The sequence below is a fragment of the Dendropsophus ebraccatus genome, chromosome 3 (assembly GCF_027789765.1).
Source record: "Dendropsophus ebraccatus isolate aDenEbr1 chromosome 3, aDenEbr1.pat, whole genome shotgun sequence".
Taxonomy (NCBI): domain Eukaryota; kingdom Metazoa; phylum Chordata; class Amphibia; order Anura; family Hylidae; genus Dendropsophus; species Dendropsophus ebraccatus.
In genome coordinates this window covers 49,541,327-49,554,644 of record NC_091456.1, presented here as the reverse complement: position 1 = coordinate 49,554,644, position 13,318 = coordinate 49,541,327, and the positions used below count along the sequence as shown (strand labels likewise).

Sequence of the window (13,318 nt, the reverse complement as noted above, 5' to 3'; positions counted from 1 at the left end):
TTAAAGTCGGATGCATCCTTTATTGCCTTTTAGTTGCATAAATAGAGAGGCAATTCAAGATTCTATTTCAATTACATGCTCTACCAATCCAGATTTACCTAGAGGCTTCTCTTCTATCCAAACACAGAAGTTCTGTTAAAATCAACTGGATGAGTTTGAATGTGATAGAATAATTAGCAAGGATTTAAAAATATATCACAGTATGGAAAGTAAATCTCCAGACTTCTCAAAGCTGTCATTATGATTAATGCATACTCCATATTATGTAACTGCCTCTTGTAAAAACACTTTAATTGCGATGCATTGTGAACTTGATAACAGTCAATCTTACAGTTACATAAGTTATCCACCAAATCCTAATATTTGAAATGGAAAACTAATTGAGCTTCTTTTTGCACTTCATATTCTTATACTTTTTTGTCACTTTTGCCTTCGGCAGTATTTATTTATGGCTGTTTACTTTAATATCTACGGATGTAGATTTTGATTTTTAATTCAGTCTTTTTTCCTGCCGCGTGATGTTCTATAAATCAACACATTTTAGAGGGAAATATGATGTTCCAGGATGCCTGATTGTAAAATGAAGAGATAAGTGTGAAATTAGGTTGAAGAGAACCCACTTGCTCATCCACAAGGAAGCACTTATGTGAGATGATGCTTCAACTTGACAAAAGTACATTTCTTTCTTGATTGTCACATTTTAATTAAATTCCCAGACCAGACATACTTTTCCATCAATGAGATAAAGTATATAACATCTGTGATGCTTTAGAGAAAAAAAAGTATGCTTACCTGATATTTTACCAAGTACAAGAGAATGGATTGTATTGAACTTTGTGCCAGAACTGAGAATGAATTGCTCAGATGCATATTGGTTAACCTAAAAGAATGTTCGGCAAGAGAATAATGAAATCATTTTTAGAAGATAAACCATATATCCAATCAGTTATAACATTGAAATCACTAACAAGTGTAGTCACTAACACTGATTATTTCGGCAAAATTAGATCTGTCTAAAAGTAAGGCATATTACTGAAGGTAGGAAGTGAACAGTCACTTCTCGAAAGGGAAGCAGAGAAAATGGGCAAGCATATACTGTATGAGGGACTTTATCAAGAGCCAAATTATGATGGCTAGGGCACAGGGTCACTAAATAAGTGTTTGCAAAATAGCAGTTCTTATAGGTTGTTCCTTATATCCAATGGTTAGGGCAGTGTCCCAGAGCGGGTGTCCACTGATCTTTTCTGGTATGTATAGGTCAGTACTGTTCTTTTTCACTATAGAGTAAGATTTAGAGTCACTCTCCAGTAAGATAAAATGATGCTTTATTAGGACAGTCTATACAGGCATTAAACAGTGCATTCCACCAAACAAGAGCAATGGCCGTTTCACACAATGGCTTCAGTTAGTGTCCTAATTGCAGTGTCAGCAGTTTGGAAACTCAATTAGAGCTGACAGATTCACATTCACACAACGTTTTTTCTTGTCCGTTTATAATTTTAAGAATGACGTCTGTTATGTTGAGGGTTGGCTGCCCGTGGCTGCCAGTCAGTGCAATAACAGCTGCAGGTACATTTTTCTAGTTTAGGTGGACTAATTTGCCTTTATATGTGTCTTCAATTGAAAAGTCCATTAAATTTAATAGTAAAAATTGAGAAAGGACGGTGAAAAAAGAAAAACTGTGTGAACAACAAAAAATTACGTCCGCTGTTTGCAAAAGCCGTCCGAAAATAATTGACAAGATCATTATTTTGACGTCCATGCAGACATCCATCATTTTATACATTGTGTTCATTGGACGTCCGTCATTCCATTGACTTTAATGCATTGCACTGCAGTCAGTTAAATTGCAGCAAAACGGACGTCGTTTTAATTATAAAATTGGATGCCCTATCTCTCTCTCTTTTTTTTTTTTACCTTGTGTGGACATGGCCTTACAGTGTGCACTCTTGAGTTATCTCAAAACTCAGTGTATTCAGTGATATATGGTATGAGTTTTTTTTTTTTTTTACTGCACCATGATCTCCTGAAATGCTATGACCAAGTATAGACATTGCATTTGTCTATGTGTGGACATTTAGTGATTGTTATGAAAATGAGGTGTTTTGTGTGTTCTGCTAGTATGTTGTGAATTGCATTGAAAAGCTTCAATAACAAATTGGAATCTCTAGCTAAGCTAAAATAAGGGTAAGGGTGGACAAGGTTCGATACATCTGTCCATATGTAAGGCTTAGTGTTTCCACTCTATGGTAAATAGGCAAGTCAGTGTGGGCAATGTTATGCTCTGGGCAATGTTACAATAGGGAACTTTAAAGGGGTACTCTGGCACTGATGGAGAAAAAAAATAAATCAATCATGAACATAGTTTTTACATTTACTATCCCTCCTGAGTCTGTCTCCGTTTGAATTTCCCGCTGTTTGCTGGTCCCTGAAGCTCCAGTTGGTGGCTTCATTTTTTCTTTACTTCCTGGTTTGGGCTTTCACATGACGCACTTTGTCTCCTGTGACGTCTGACTGACTCTGTAAAACTGTGAGATGGCTTACATCTTGGTAAGCCAATCAGAGCTGAGCAACCTGAGTCATGTGACATAGGTAGGCTGGCTTAACAGGGCTTAGACCTGCCTCCCTCTTGATTATGTCATTGTCACAAAATGGCTGCTACAGAACAGCAAGGAGTCAACAGTCATTAGTTGACAAGAGTTTACTTCACTTCCTGGTGGGGGGTTGAGGGGGGAAAAGATAGGGAAGGGGGGGCAGAAAGGTGATTGAATCGTATTACAAAGTTATATAACTTTGTAATGTGTTTCAATTACAGGGAAAAAGCTTTTCGCTGAAGTCCCTCTTTAAGTCCTGACATTCATTATATTATTGTGACACAAATCCCTGCCGAAACATTGTGCCAAACCTAGTAAATCCCTTTTGGTTTATTCCCTAACAGCACTGGCGTAAATCCGTTGGGGTAATTGAAGGAGGGGCTTTACAATGTACAAGTCATCCTCAATCATATCATTTGCCCTTAGATTTTCCTGTGTAAATACAGTAGGGAAAAAAAAGACATTGCATGGTTGCTCAGTGGTTAGCACTGTAACCTTGCAGTGCTGGGGTCCTCGGTTCAAATCCCACCAAGGGCAACATCTGCTAAGAGTTTGTATGTTCTCTCTGTGTTTGTGTTGGTTTCCTCCCACACCCAAAAACATACAGATAGGTGAATTAAGATTGAGAGCCCTATTAGGGACAGGAAGCAATAATTGGCAAAAAAAAAACTATGTAAAGTGCTGCGGAATCTGTGTGCGCTATACAAATAAAAGCATTATAATTATCAGTATTTTATTTTTCTGTTCATTCCCATATTTATTCTTTTGAAATGTTTTATATTGAGAAAACAATGTAGTATAACATTATGAAAAAGATACATACCTTCCTCCTTGTCACTCCGTGCGCAATAGGGGGCTATCAGCAGGTTAGATTTTTCTAACTTGCTGATAGTTTTCCTTTAAAGTGGTTACCATCTCATGTGCCCCAGTGTACTTTTATGTTTAGATGCAGAGATAGCTTTTGTAAGAATACACTTGCGTATATTAAACTAACATTTCCAAACTGTGGCTCTACAAATTGGTCGCACAGCTAAGGATCCGCTGAGTGCAGGCCATATGTCACACACATTTCAAACAAAATGCATAAGGGTTGACCCCTGCTGCTGATGATATTCAATATGTTAATCAAACCTTTAGGATAAGCAATCAGAAAATCTAAAAGTATTCAGGGTATTATAGTTGGGAACAAACAAGAAGCTATAACCTTATACGCAGATGACATACTTGCACAGAACCTATGACATTGCTCAAGGCTTTAAAAGAATGTGATGATTTCTTTTTGAGGTTATCTTACATAAATTAAATGTTTTGAAATGCCAGCTTTGACTCATTAACATGTCAAAAGCAAGTGAGAGGTTGATGAAAGATACGTTTAAGTGCATAGGGTTTATGAAAGACTTTTCATATCTAGGGATCTTTATTACTTCATCTTTAGATTCATTTATTTGGGTACATTTTTTCTGTATTAAAAGCAAATATCAACTTTAGGAAATATAATTTCTGTTTTATATACAGTACCAGTGAAGAACACACTAGGCATCATTCACTAGGTACACTCAAAGAGGCAAATAACAGTCAAATAAAAGCCAAAAGCATGATAGTAGTAGTAGTAGTAGTGATGATGATGATGATGATGATGATGATGATGATGATGATGATGATGATGATGATAATAATAAATCTTTCCTTGGAATTGTAAATAGAGCCAACCTCATAAAAATCGCTGTAGATTGTATACTGAGAGCTATTGATATTTTGTCAATACTAAAAATGAAGCATGGCAGGGGTCGAAAGCAAAAAAGTAGATTTTATGGTGGTCAGTGGTAGGGACTGTGTTCTCCAAGAGTACCCTATTGGGAAATACAGGGTGCACTGTGCTTTGCCAGGAACTGGAATATGCACCTCAACTAGATGAGCTATATATACTTTAACTAGATAAAGATATATATACTTTAACTAGATAACCATCACTCATACTATTTAGAGGTTACATTGTGTCCTTTTGTTCAGCTTTAGCACTCGGTTACACTTCTTGCAATCCATAATACCAGCTGTCCATATGGAACCTTAGGTCACATACCCTTTCCTGTCACCCAGTTGCCACTAAATAAAAACTTCCACCCTACCCCCACCATAATCCTAGCTTCCTTTACGTCACCCATATTCTGAGGTCCCTACCTCTTATACTAACCTAGTCCCCCACCGCTTTTCTTAAATTTCTAAAATTTTGGCCTTTTTGTTGCTCAAGGCTTATCCTGGTCTAGGTCTATATCTTCCCTTAACAAAGCTGTTCTGCTGGCCTCCAGTGGGTGTCTTAATGTAGCATGTTTAGCCCTCACAGGGTTTCTTACATAGTTCTCCTGTTGTCTTGACCTTGCGCGGTAACCCTGCAGATATTTATATAGACATGCTGTGCAGTTCTTTGGATGGTCTGAGAAGCTGCAGGTTAGCAGCAGTGGATACATGCCTTCAAGATCATCAAATTAGTGTGACATCCCTATCAGGCAACAGGTAGGGAAGCATGATTGCAAAAATAGAATAAAACATTCCCCTTGATATGTGCCGCCCCCTGCAATGTGGCAGCCTAGGCACTAGCCCTTCAATGCCTGGTGGCAAACACTGCTATTCTAAAATTACACTAAGCATAAGAAATCAAGGGGTTGCTTTGGGTCAATGTACAAAGTTGGATGATCATACAAAATGGAAACTTTAAAAACATGTTGAGATGGGGGCAATGAGGGGGAGTTTGTTTTTATTTCTTCTCTTTTTCTTTTGATGGGAGATTTGGCTAATGTACTTCCAAGAATCTTGATTCTTAAATGGTTTTAATCTCTGCACTTACCTGTATTTACATATGCCCTCACATGGAGTATGACCTGCTGGGATGAGGTGGTGGGCTAGTGATAGCAGCACCTCTTAATATACTTGTGCCTTGTGTGTGCTTTCATTTTTTTTTATGTATTCTATGCAGCAATAAAGTATATTTTTTGGGTGGGGGGGAGGGATTGTTTTATTGTGAAATTGAAAAAAAAATAAAAATAAAATAAATATATATATATATATATATATATATATATATACATGTATGTTTTCTACTGTTATAATGGAGTGCTGCACTTCTAGTGCTTTTCTTTTCCTTGCCGCTATTTTCATGGTTCCAGAATGAGCACTGCAGCAACTTAAATTTTGTATATATGAATATCTGATGGTTCCTCATTGTGGTTTGTTCATCAACATATAAGCTATGAACTGATAGTATAAAATAAATAAAAAAACAAACATTTTTTCACTGTTTTCCTATTAGTAACTGTACTTCACTAATGATAAAATGATAAACTGTGACCAGTGATGGTCCTAAATTAATGCAATGCTTTTTGCTTTCATTTTGATTCGCAGGAAGATCTCATTCAGTGGTCACCTGCCTTAGGAACTTCCTACATGTTTAAATGAAAGCAGGAAGCTAGAATCAGGCATTATGGGACAGATGCAGCAAGGGATAAGGGCTGGTGAGTATAAAGTTCATTTATTCATGCCTTCAAAGCCTTATTGTCTTGGTATGTCAAAAGTTATTGATCGCAGTGGGTCTCAGCTTAGGTTCACTGTGATCTAGAGGTACAGCCAAAGGGAGAGCACGTCTCCTCTCAATTCTTAGTCAAATCGGACTATTTTGCTTCATTATAGTCAATCTATTACAGTGGAATGATCAGTCATCCAGGGAATGCAGTGCACTGCTGTTCTCTCTCCCTGGCTGTATCTCTGGACTGGTAAAAATACGGCCATATGTTCATTTTAATTATGTGCTCCATTGAAGTGAAAGGGATTGCCCGGAAGTACACAAACAGTTTAGGATAACGTCCGAAATTTATTACGACCATCACAATAATGAAAATGCTTATTATTTACCTCCTGCTCATCACATTGTATTTTTTTTTATTCAAAATTATGACTGTATTTTGGTATTATTTTACTGTGTGTGAACAGGTGTTTTCTGACCTCCAACACTTATCCTTTATATGTACACAGTATTGGTCAGAAGGCTTAGGGTACAACTACTGAGGCACCTACAGAAGACTACAGATGATCAAACATCGGAAAATCTTAGGTCCTTCCGAACTCGAACCTTCAGAATTTGATTCCCGATGCCTTCCCTGTCCATGGGGAAGGAGGAGACAGCCCGGGTACCGCCTGGAATTCCAGGATTCAGCCTAGGTAATAGACTGAATCCCAGAATTCCAGGCAGTACCCAGGCTGTTTCCTCCTTCCCCACGGACCAGGAAGGCATCGGGAATCAAATGCGGAAGGTTTGTGTTCGATAGAACCCCAAGATTTTCCGAGGTTCGATCATCTCTACGGAAGACTTCTCTGTGATCCCTTGTCACCAGAAGAGACGTAATTGTATGAGGCAGTGGCCAAGCACGTATGGCACTGTTCTATACAATAATGAGAGGTAAGGAGAGAATTGAATTAGCTACTAGGTTAGCTTCTAATGGTTGGACTCTCATTGTTTTAGCAATCATTATTCATCTTATAGACAAGTGATAAGTGATAGGCGACATAAAAATGTTCCAACATACAGCATGAGCTACTGTAATATATTTGCTGCAATTTAAGCTGTCATAGCGTTCCATAATATGTATGTTATGCAGTGCACGTCTGCTGATGAACTGTTGATCTGTTGATGGTGAGACTTGCCGTGTAACAAATTCATGAGATGATCATGTCATGTTTCTTGGCTCTTAGTCCAGAGAAATGGTTTTTACATACATCCCACAGATCCTCTTAAAAAAATCAGTATAGGTTTATCGTGCAGAATGATGGATACTTTAATTCTCATTGTCACCTTCGCTGATACCTACGATACTTCCTGTCTCCTTCATGATTGATGAATGCTACGCAGGTTCTCTAGTCTGCTATGTGCCTTGATGAGTAGCTTGTATTTGGAAACCAATCTTTATGATACACACCACTTAAAAGAAACTATGTAGGCAATGGTACAGATGCAAAAAAAAATATATATTTACATAACAACAGTAATAAAAATTCTAGCAATAATACCTCCACAAATAAAATATCTTGTTTTCTTAAAATTGACACTCTGTGGAGTTGACCATCAGCCAGGTTTTTAGAGTTGATTGTAAAAACATCAGGATCATGATAATAATTCAATTTGTATCTTATTTGCAAACTTCCTAAAGGAAAACAAGGGAAAACAAATAAACACGAGATTAGACATAACCTGAAGCAATATGCTATATGGTCGGTCCTTTGAAAGAGGACAACAGAAGCCACAATCTGACAACAGGATTGGGTGCTACTATTAAACAGTAGGTCAAATGTTTTCATTTTTTGTTAAAAGCAATGTTGCCTTTATCATCTTACTTACTCTAGCTAAAATTTTTACTTATTTGCAACACGGCCGTTATTAATACTTAACTTACATTGTGCTGCAGCTAAAGGGAATCCCACATAATATACACTCCGGCCACAGAGAACCTTTCAATTCACACAATAAATAGCTCGGCTTTATTGTGTGCAGCGGTGAATTCGGATGTGGGCACACACTGGTACGCCCACATGTGATTTCAGCAGGAGTGAAGATCATCCTGCAGTATCGGCCGGGATGGCCTTCAGCAACATCGGCTGTTCTGTGATCCGGCCGGTGTTATACTAAATATGAGCATGGCCTAAGGAGGTATTCCAAGAAAAATTAAAAAAGTAAGAGATCGCGCGGGTCCAACCCCTGTATCTTCTGCTGATCTCCATATTGGGCCCTGGCTTTTGTATTATGAATAGACCTATAGCTCTATTCATTCCTATGGAGCCGATGGAAAGAGCCAAATTCAGCACTCTTCCAGCTCTTTCTGTCGCTTCATAGGAATAAATAAAGCTGTTGGTAACGTGCCATACCTGCAGCACTATTCATAATACAGAAGCCGGGGCCTGATATGGAGATTGGCGGGGGTAAAGAGGCTGGATAGGATAGATTAATTTTTCTGGAATACCCCTTTAATTTGTGTCTATTTTTAAATAAAATACTCATACTTTATGTATACCTAAACTTAGATTGTCACTAGACAAAGGGTATCAGCACTCTGCTGAGCAATGCAGTTTGTTTTTCTCACCCCTACTATATGCATCCAAACTTTTCTTGTACAGTTCTGAAGGTCAAAGATAAGACTGATAATTTATGATCATAAATCATGAAATTTTATGTACTCACCAGGTGGTAGATTAATCAACGTCCATAGGAATATTACAACAAACCAAAATTGCACTTCACAATTAATGTACTACAACCCAACAATTTATATCTTGTAGATCTTATAATATATAATGATTCTATGAATGTTTTATGGCTTTTGGTGAAAGACACAGATTAGATATCTTTTAAAAATTATAATAGATTATGTTAAATAGTAAGCTGTTAAGGCAACCTAGGTCTCTTCATTGGGTATAATATTACAAAGTATCTGAAGAAACACACATATAAACACTCAGGCTATGTTCACATTTTTTTCTGTATGTCATTTCGCATTTTTGGCGCCATCATTACAGGATACATAATTGAGGATACTTTGAAAATTATAACATGTCTGAAGTGGTTAGAAAAAAATATAGTATGGCACCGTGTTAGCAAGAAAAATCCATATAGTGGTAAATTCTTGTGATCAAAGTATTTTAGGAGTGATACCTTTATTGGCCAACATAAAATTGTTAGAATTGTGAGCTTTCAGTATTCAAAAGATCCCTTTGTAAGACAAGATCACAAATGAATGAGATTGATCACAAGTATTTACCACGATATGAACATGTCTGAAGGAAATGAAGGAAATAATATTAGGGCTGACAATCTTGTTTGTTTCTAAACCAATAACCACAATTTTTCACCATGTTTCAATTACTTTCAACCAGTTGCACTAAAATAGATATACTATGCTGTTTGGTTTTTCTTTTATTTATTTATTTTTTTCTGGTTAGATTTTATCATTTGTTTTTCGCTTGATTTTTCCCAATACTGTAGTCAATATTTTTAATTTCAGAAAACTAATTTTTGCTCCCATTTACTCCAAGACTCTGCAAATATATTTCTTTTTTTTATCGCTTCAATGAGAGATTTAGCTCAACTGGGGCCAATTTAAGGCGCAAGCTGAGCTCACTGCTCATATCTGTAAGAACTCCAGGCTGATATATATTGGTGTACATCTAACACATATTGTTGCAACAGTCTTTTGAGCTTAAAAACTTTCTTTGCATTCAACTTCCCTCATGTTTCCCCACAAGTGTCTTTAGGGAAGAGGCTACTATTACAAATGTCAGTATCTCCTTGCCATACAGATGCCATTCATAATAATATTTAGAAATGACAAGACAAATGGCAAGTAAGGGAATAATGCTCAGCTAGTGGGGGCATATTATTGGGATGTACAGTATATAACAAAATACAGGTATGAGTGCAATGGAAATGTAGCATTATTTCAGTCCCTCTGATTAGAGATGAGTGAAGCAAATCTGATGAATTCCATTTTGAAGTAAATCGGGCATTTAATTCACTTTGTAGTGATTCACGAATTCACCAGATTGGCTTAGCAAATTCTCCAGATGTGCGTCACAAATTCATTTAACATGGCGACCGCACATGTTAGCTTACAGTACTGTCTTTTGACGGGATCAAGGGATTATCCATCAACCAATCAGCTGTAAACCCCTCTGTGATGTCAGCAACCCCCCCCCCCCTATATAAGGTGATTGGTTTCCTGGAGGCGGCCAGTCAGCTGTGTATAGTGGAGAAAAGGTTGCAGCGGCCAGTTAGAGCAGGGAGAGAAATACAGAGAGGAGAGGAGGGTGGATTGTGGGTGTTTTTTTTATGGGAGCAGTGAAGCCATTATCCAGTATACCAAGTAACTAGGGGACTGTTATTCAATATACCAAGACACTGGGTGCTGGGTATGCATTATAGAAAGTCACAGTGAACACAGTGGGTGCTGATCCATCAATGTCCACTACTGTCCATGGCAGAAATTAAATGATTGACTGGCTTATTTGTGAATCTAAGTTCTGAGTGATTCGCTCATCTCCACTCCTAAGGGATAAGAGACTAAACTGTGACCACTACATTGGATGCATTAATATTAGAGTATACATTTTGTCTTGTACGTACCATTTTTGGAGATGATAACTGAAATGTATGCTTTGTTCAGAGATTGGGCAAATAGCAATAAACTTGGTGCTTGAGTCGTTCTGAAATTAAAAGCTATGTTTTCTTTTGTACTTGAATCAGCGTAAATAGAAGATATCTGCAAGCTTGAATTTTTAACCATAGTATAATTTTCTTCAATATTAAAAGCTAATGATGATTCAGCTTCAAACTGTGCTGAAATTTCTGTAAAAAATACAGTAAAATTAATAACACAATAGAACTCAAGCATGCATAACATTACAGGGTAACAACCACATGTAGACTTGGGTATTATTACTATACTAAACACCTGCTATTCTATAGGTATTCCTATAACTTGGTTCAAGTACACTGACCTTTTTTGCAAAATGCTCCAGTGTATGCTGATAAACTGCAGTCACATGAAAATCCATTATGTTTTTCAATACATTTTCCTCCATTATTACATAAGTTCCCATAGCTACTGCAGTGTCCAGGACAACCAGGTTTAATACCGGGGGTCACCTTTGCTCTTTCTTCCAAGTCTATAGGAATGCCATTCAATTTTAGGGAGCGGATACAACCTAAAAATCCTTTCTGTCTTGATGGTGTGCCGCCTGTTTTGGGAAAAATAAAAACAAAAAGCAAGGCATTGATTTATATTGTGCCTAGTTGTTTGCCAGTATCCTAAACATGACACTATAAGGCAATGTTCACAACTTCATGGACTTTTCAATTGAAGACACACCCAAAGGGCAAGTAGTCCTCCTAAACTAGATTAAAGTACCAACAGTTGTTATTGCACTGACGGCTGACCAAAACACAAAATACCAGACATTATTTTGGATTCAAAATGGCCGAAGTCATTTAAAAAGAATTATAAACGCAAAAAAAAAAAGTTGTGTGAACATGGCCTCCCAGAAGTCTGAGGAGTACTGATATTTTGCCATTCAGGATTATGCAGATAACATTCAGAACAAAAGCAGGCAAGGGACTTGGGTATTACCTATTTTTTATTCTTACCAAGCCATACATATCATCTGTTCATGTGAGTGCTGTTACATATATCATAGGAAGGGTAGACAGCAGGAACTGCTATATTTTAATGTTACAATAGTACACCTCCTCTCCAAGTATGGGTCATCTGGGCGCAGGTCCAATGGAAATGTAAAAATGTTTACCATAGAACTACCCTCTTGGATGCAGAAGTTACCTCTATACTACACGATTCACATGGTTACTCCAGATGTGTTCTCCTACAAGAGAACATTACAAATTACTGTCCCAATGGTATAAAACTCCAGAGTGGCTATATGCTTATAAACTCTCCCCCACTGATAAGTGTTGGCGCTGTTTATCGCATACCGGTTCATTATCACACATCTGTTGGTCGTGCCCCCTAATAGCCCCCTTTTGGAGGCAGGTGGAGAAGACCATAACAAAAGTCATGTCCAATATGTTTAAGTTATCCCTGGACCAGATTGTACTGAGTAGACCCTCACAACAATATAAACCCTCCAAACACAATCTAATAACGCATCTCTTAGCAGCTGCTAAATCTTTGATCCCCCTAAAATGGAAACAGACTACACCTCCCTCTATCTCCGAATGGTGTACTAAGGTGAATCAGATTTGCCGATTTGAGGAACTGTCGAGTTGGGCGAATAGGACCCACGACTCTTTCTTGAAAACATGGAACCCTTGGATCATCTCGCAGTACTACCAGTCGTGGCTTCCTACCCTTCCTACCTCTTCAACCCCTCCTACCACCCCCTCCCCCCATACAACACAGGACATGCAAGGTACTAGTTGGGAATAAACCGAACCTCCTATGCTCCCCCTCCCTCATGACCTCCCCCTTCCACTTCCTTTCAATGTTTGGTGACAATGAGTCTATCTCCCTCCCCCCTCTTCTTCCTTCTCTTTTCTTTCCTGCCTCTTTATACCCCCCCCCCTTTTTTTATTATGTTTTCTATGTTACAATTAGTTCATGTTATAATCTCTGTTGATTTATAATACAAGGTCCTTGATTTCTGAGGTTGGACCTTCATCTCAAACCTGCTGTTGCTGGTTCCCTAAGTACCCTATGACCAGTTCGACTCACTTGATAACAACTTTAGTATTGTCATAGCCTATTCTCTTCTGTCACCCATATTGTTGGTCTATGTTGACAAGACCTTTATGTTGTTCAATGTAAAAAAAAAAAAAAAATGTTAAAACCAAAAATGTTAACCATAAGGTAAAAAATAAATAACCACATTTATTAATCAGACACAACGCATTTTGAGACCGGTCTGGTCTCCTTATCAAGTGTCATATACAGCAATGAATTCTACTAAAAAATATGTATAGATTTCCCATGTATCCCAGCACCACCCATCAGCTGGGTGGGGCTGCAAATATCAACTCTAAGTTAACTAACACAGTAAAATAAATAAACAAATAAACAAATGCTAAAAGAATTAAAGCTATTTTACTGTGTTGGTTAACCTGGAGTTAATATTTGCAGCCCCAACCAGCTGATGGGATATCCATATATATATTTTTGAGTAGAATTCATTGCTGTATA

The 13,318-nt window shown here is 37.7% G+C and overlaps 1 protein-coding gene across 1 annotated transcript in view; it reads right to left on the bottom strand.

Annotated features, from left to right (window-relative positions):
* Positions 1 to 13,318, bottom strand: part of CNTNAP4 (contactin associated protein family member 4) — a 199,697-nt gene that overhangs the window by 19,130 nt on the left and 167,249 nt on the right. Inside the window, exons 18-21 of the mRNA XM_069963476.1 lie at positions 11,127 to 11,366; positions 10,753 to 10,974; positions 7,650 to 7,783; positions 793 to 880 (exon numbers count right to left, since the gene is read on the bottom strand). Of these exons, the coding sequence (XP_069819577.1) occupies positions 793 to 880; positions 7,650 to 7,783; positions 10,753 to 10,974; positions 11,127 to 11,366 (684 nt within the window). The remainder of the gene's footprint in view (positions 1 to 792; positions 881 to 7,649; positions 7,784 to 10,752; positions 10,975 to 11,126; positions 11,367 to 13,318) is intronic.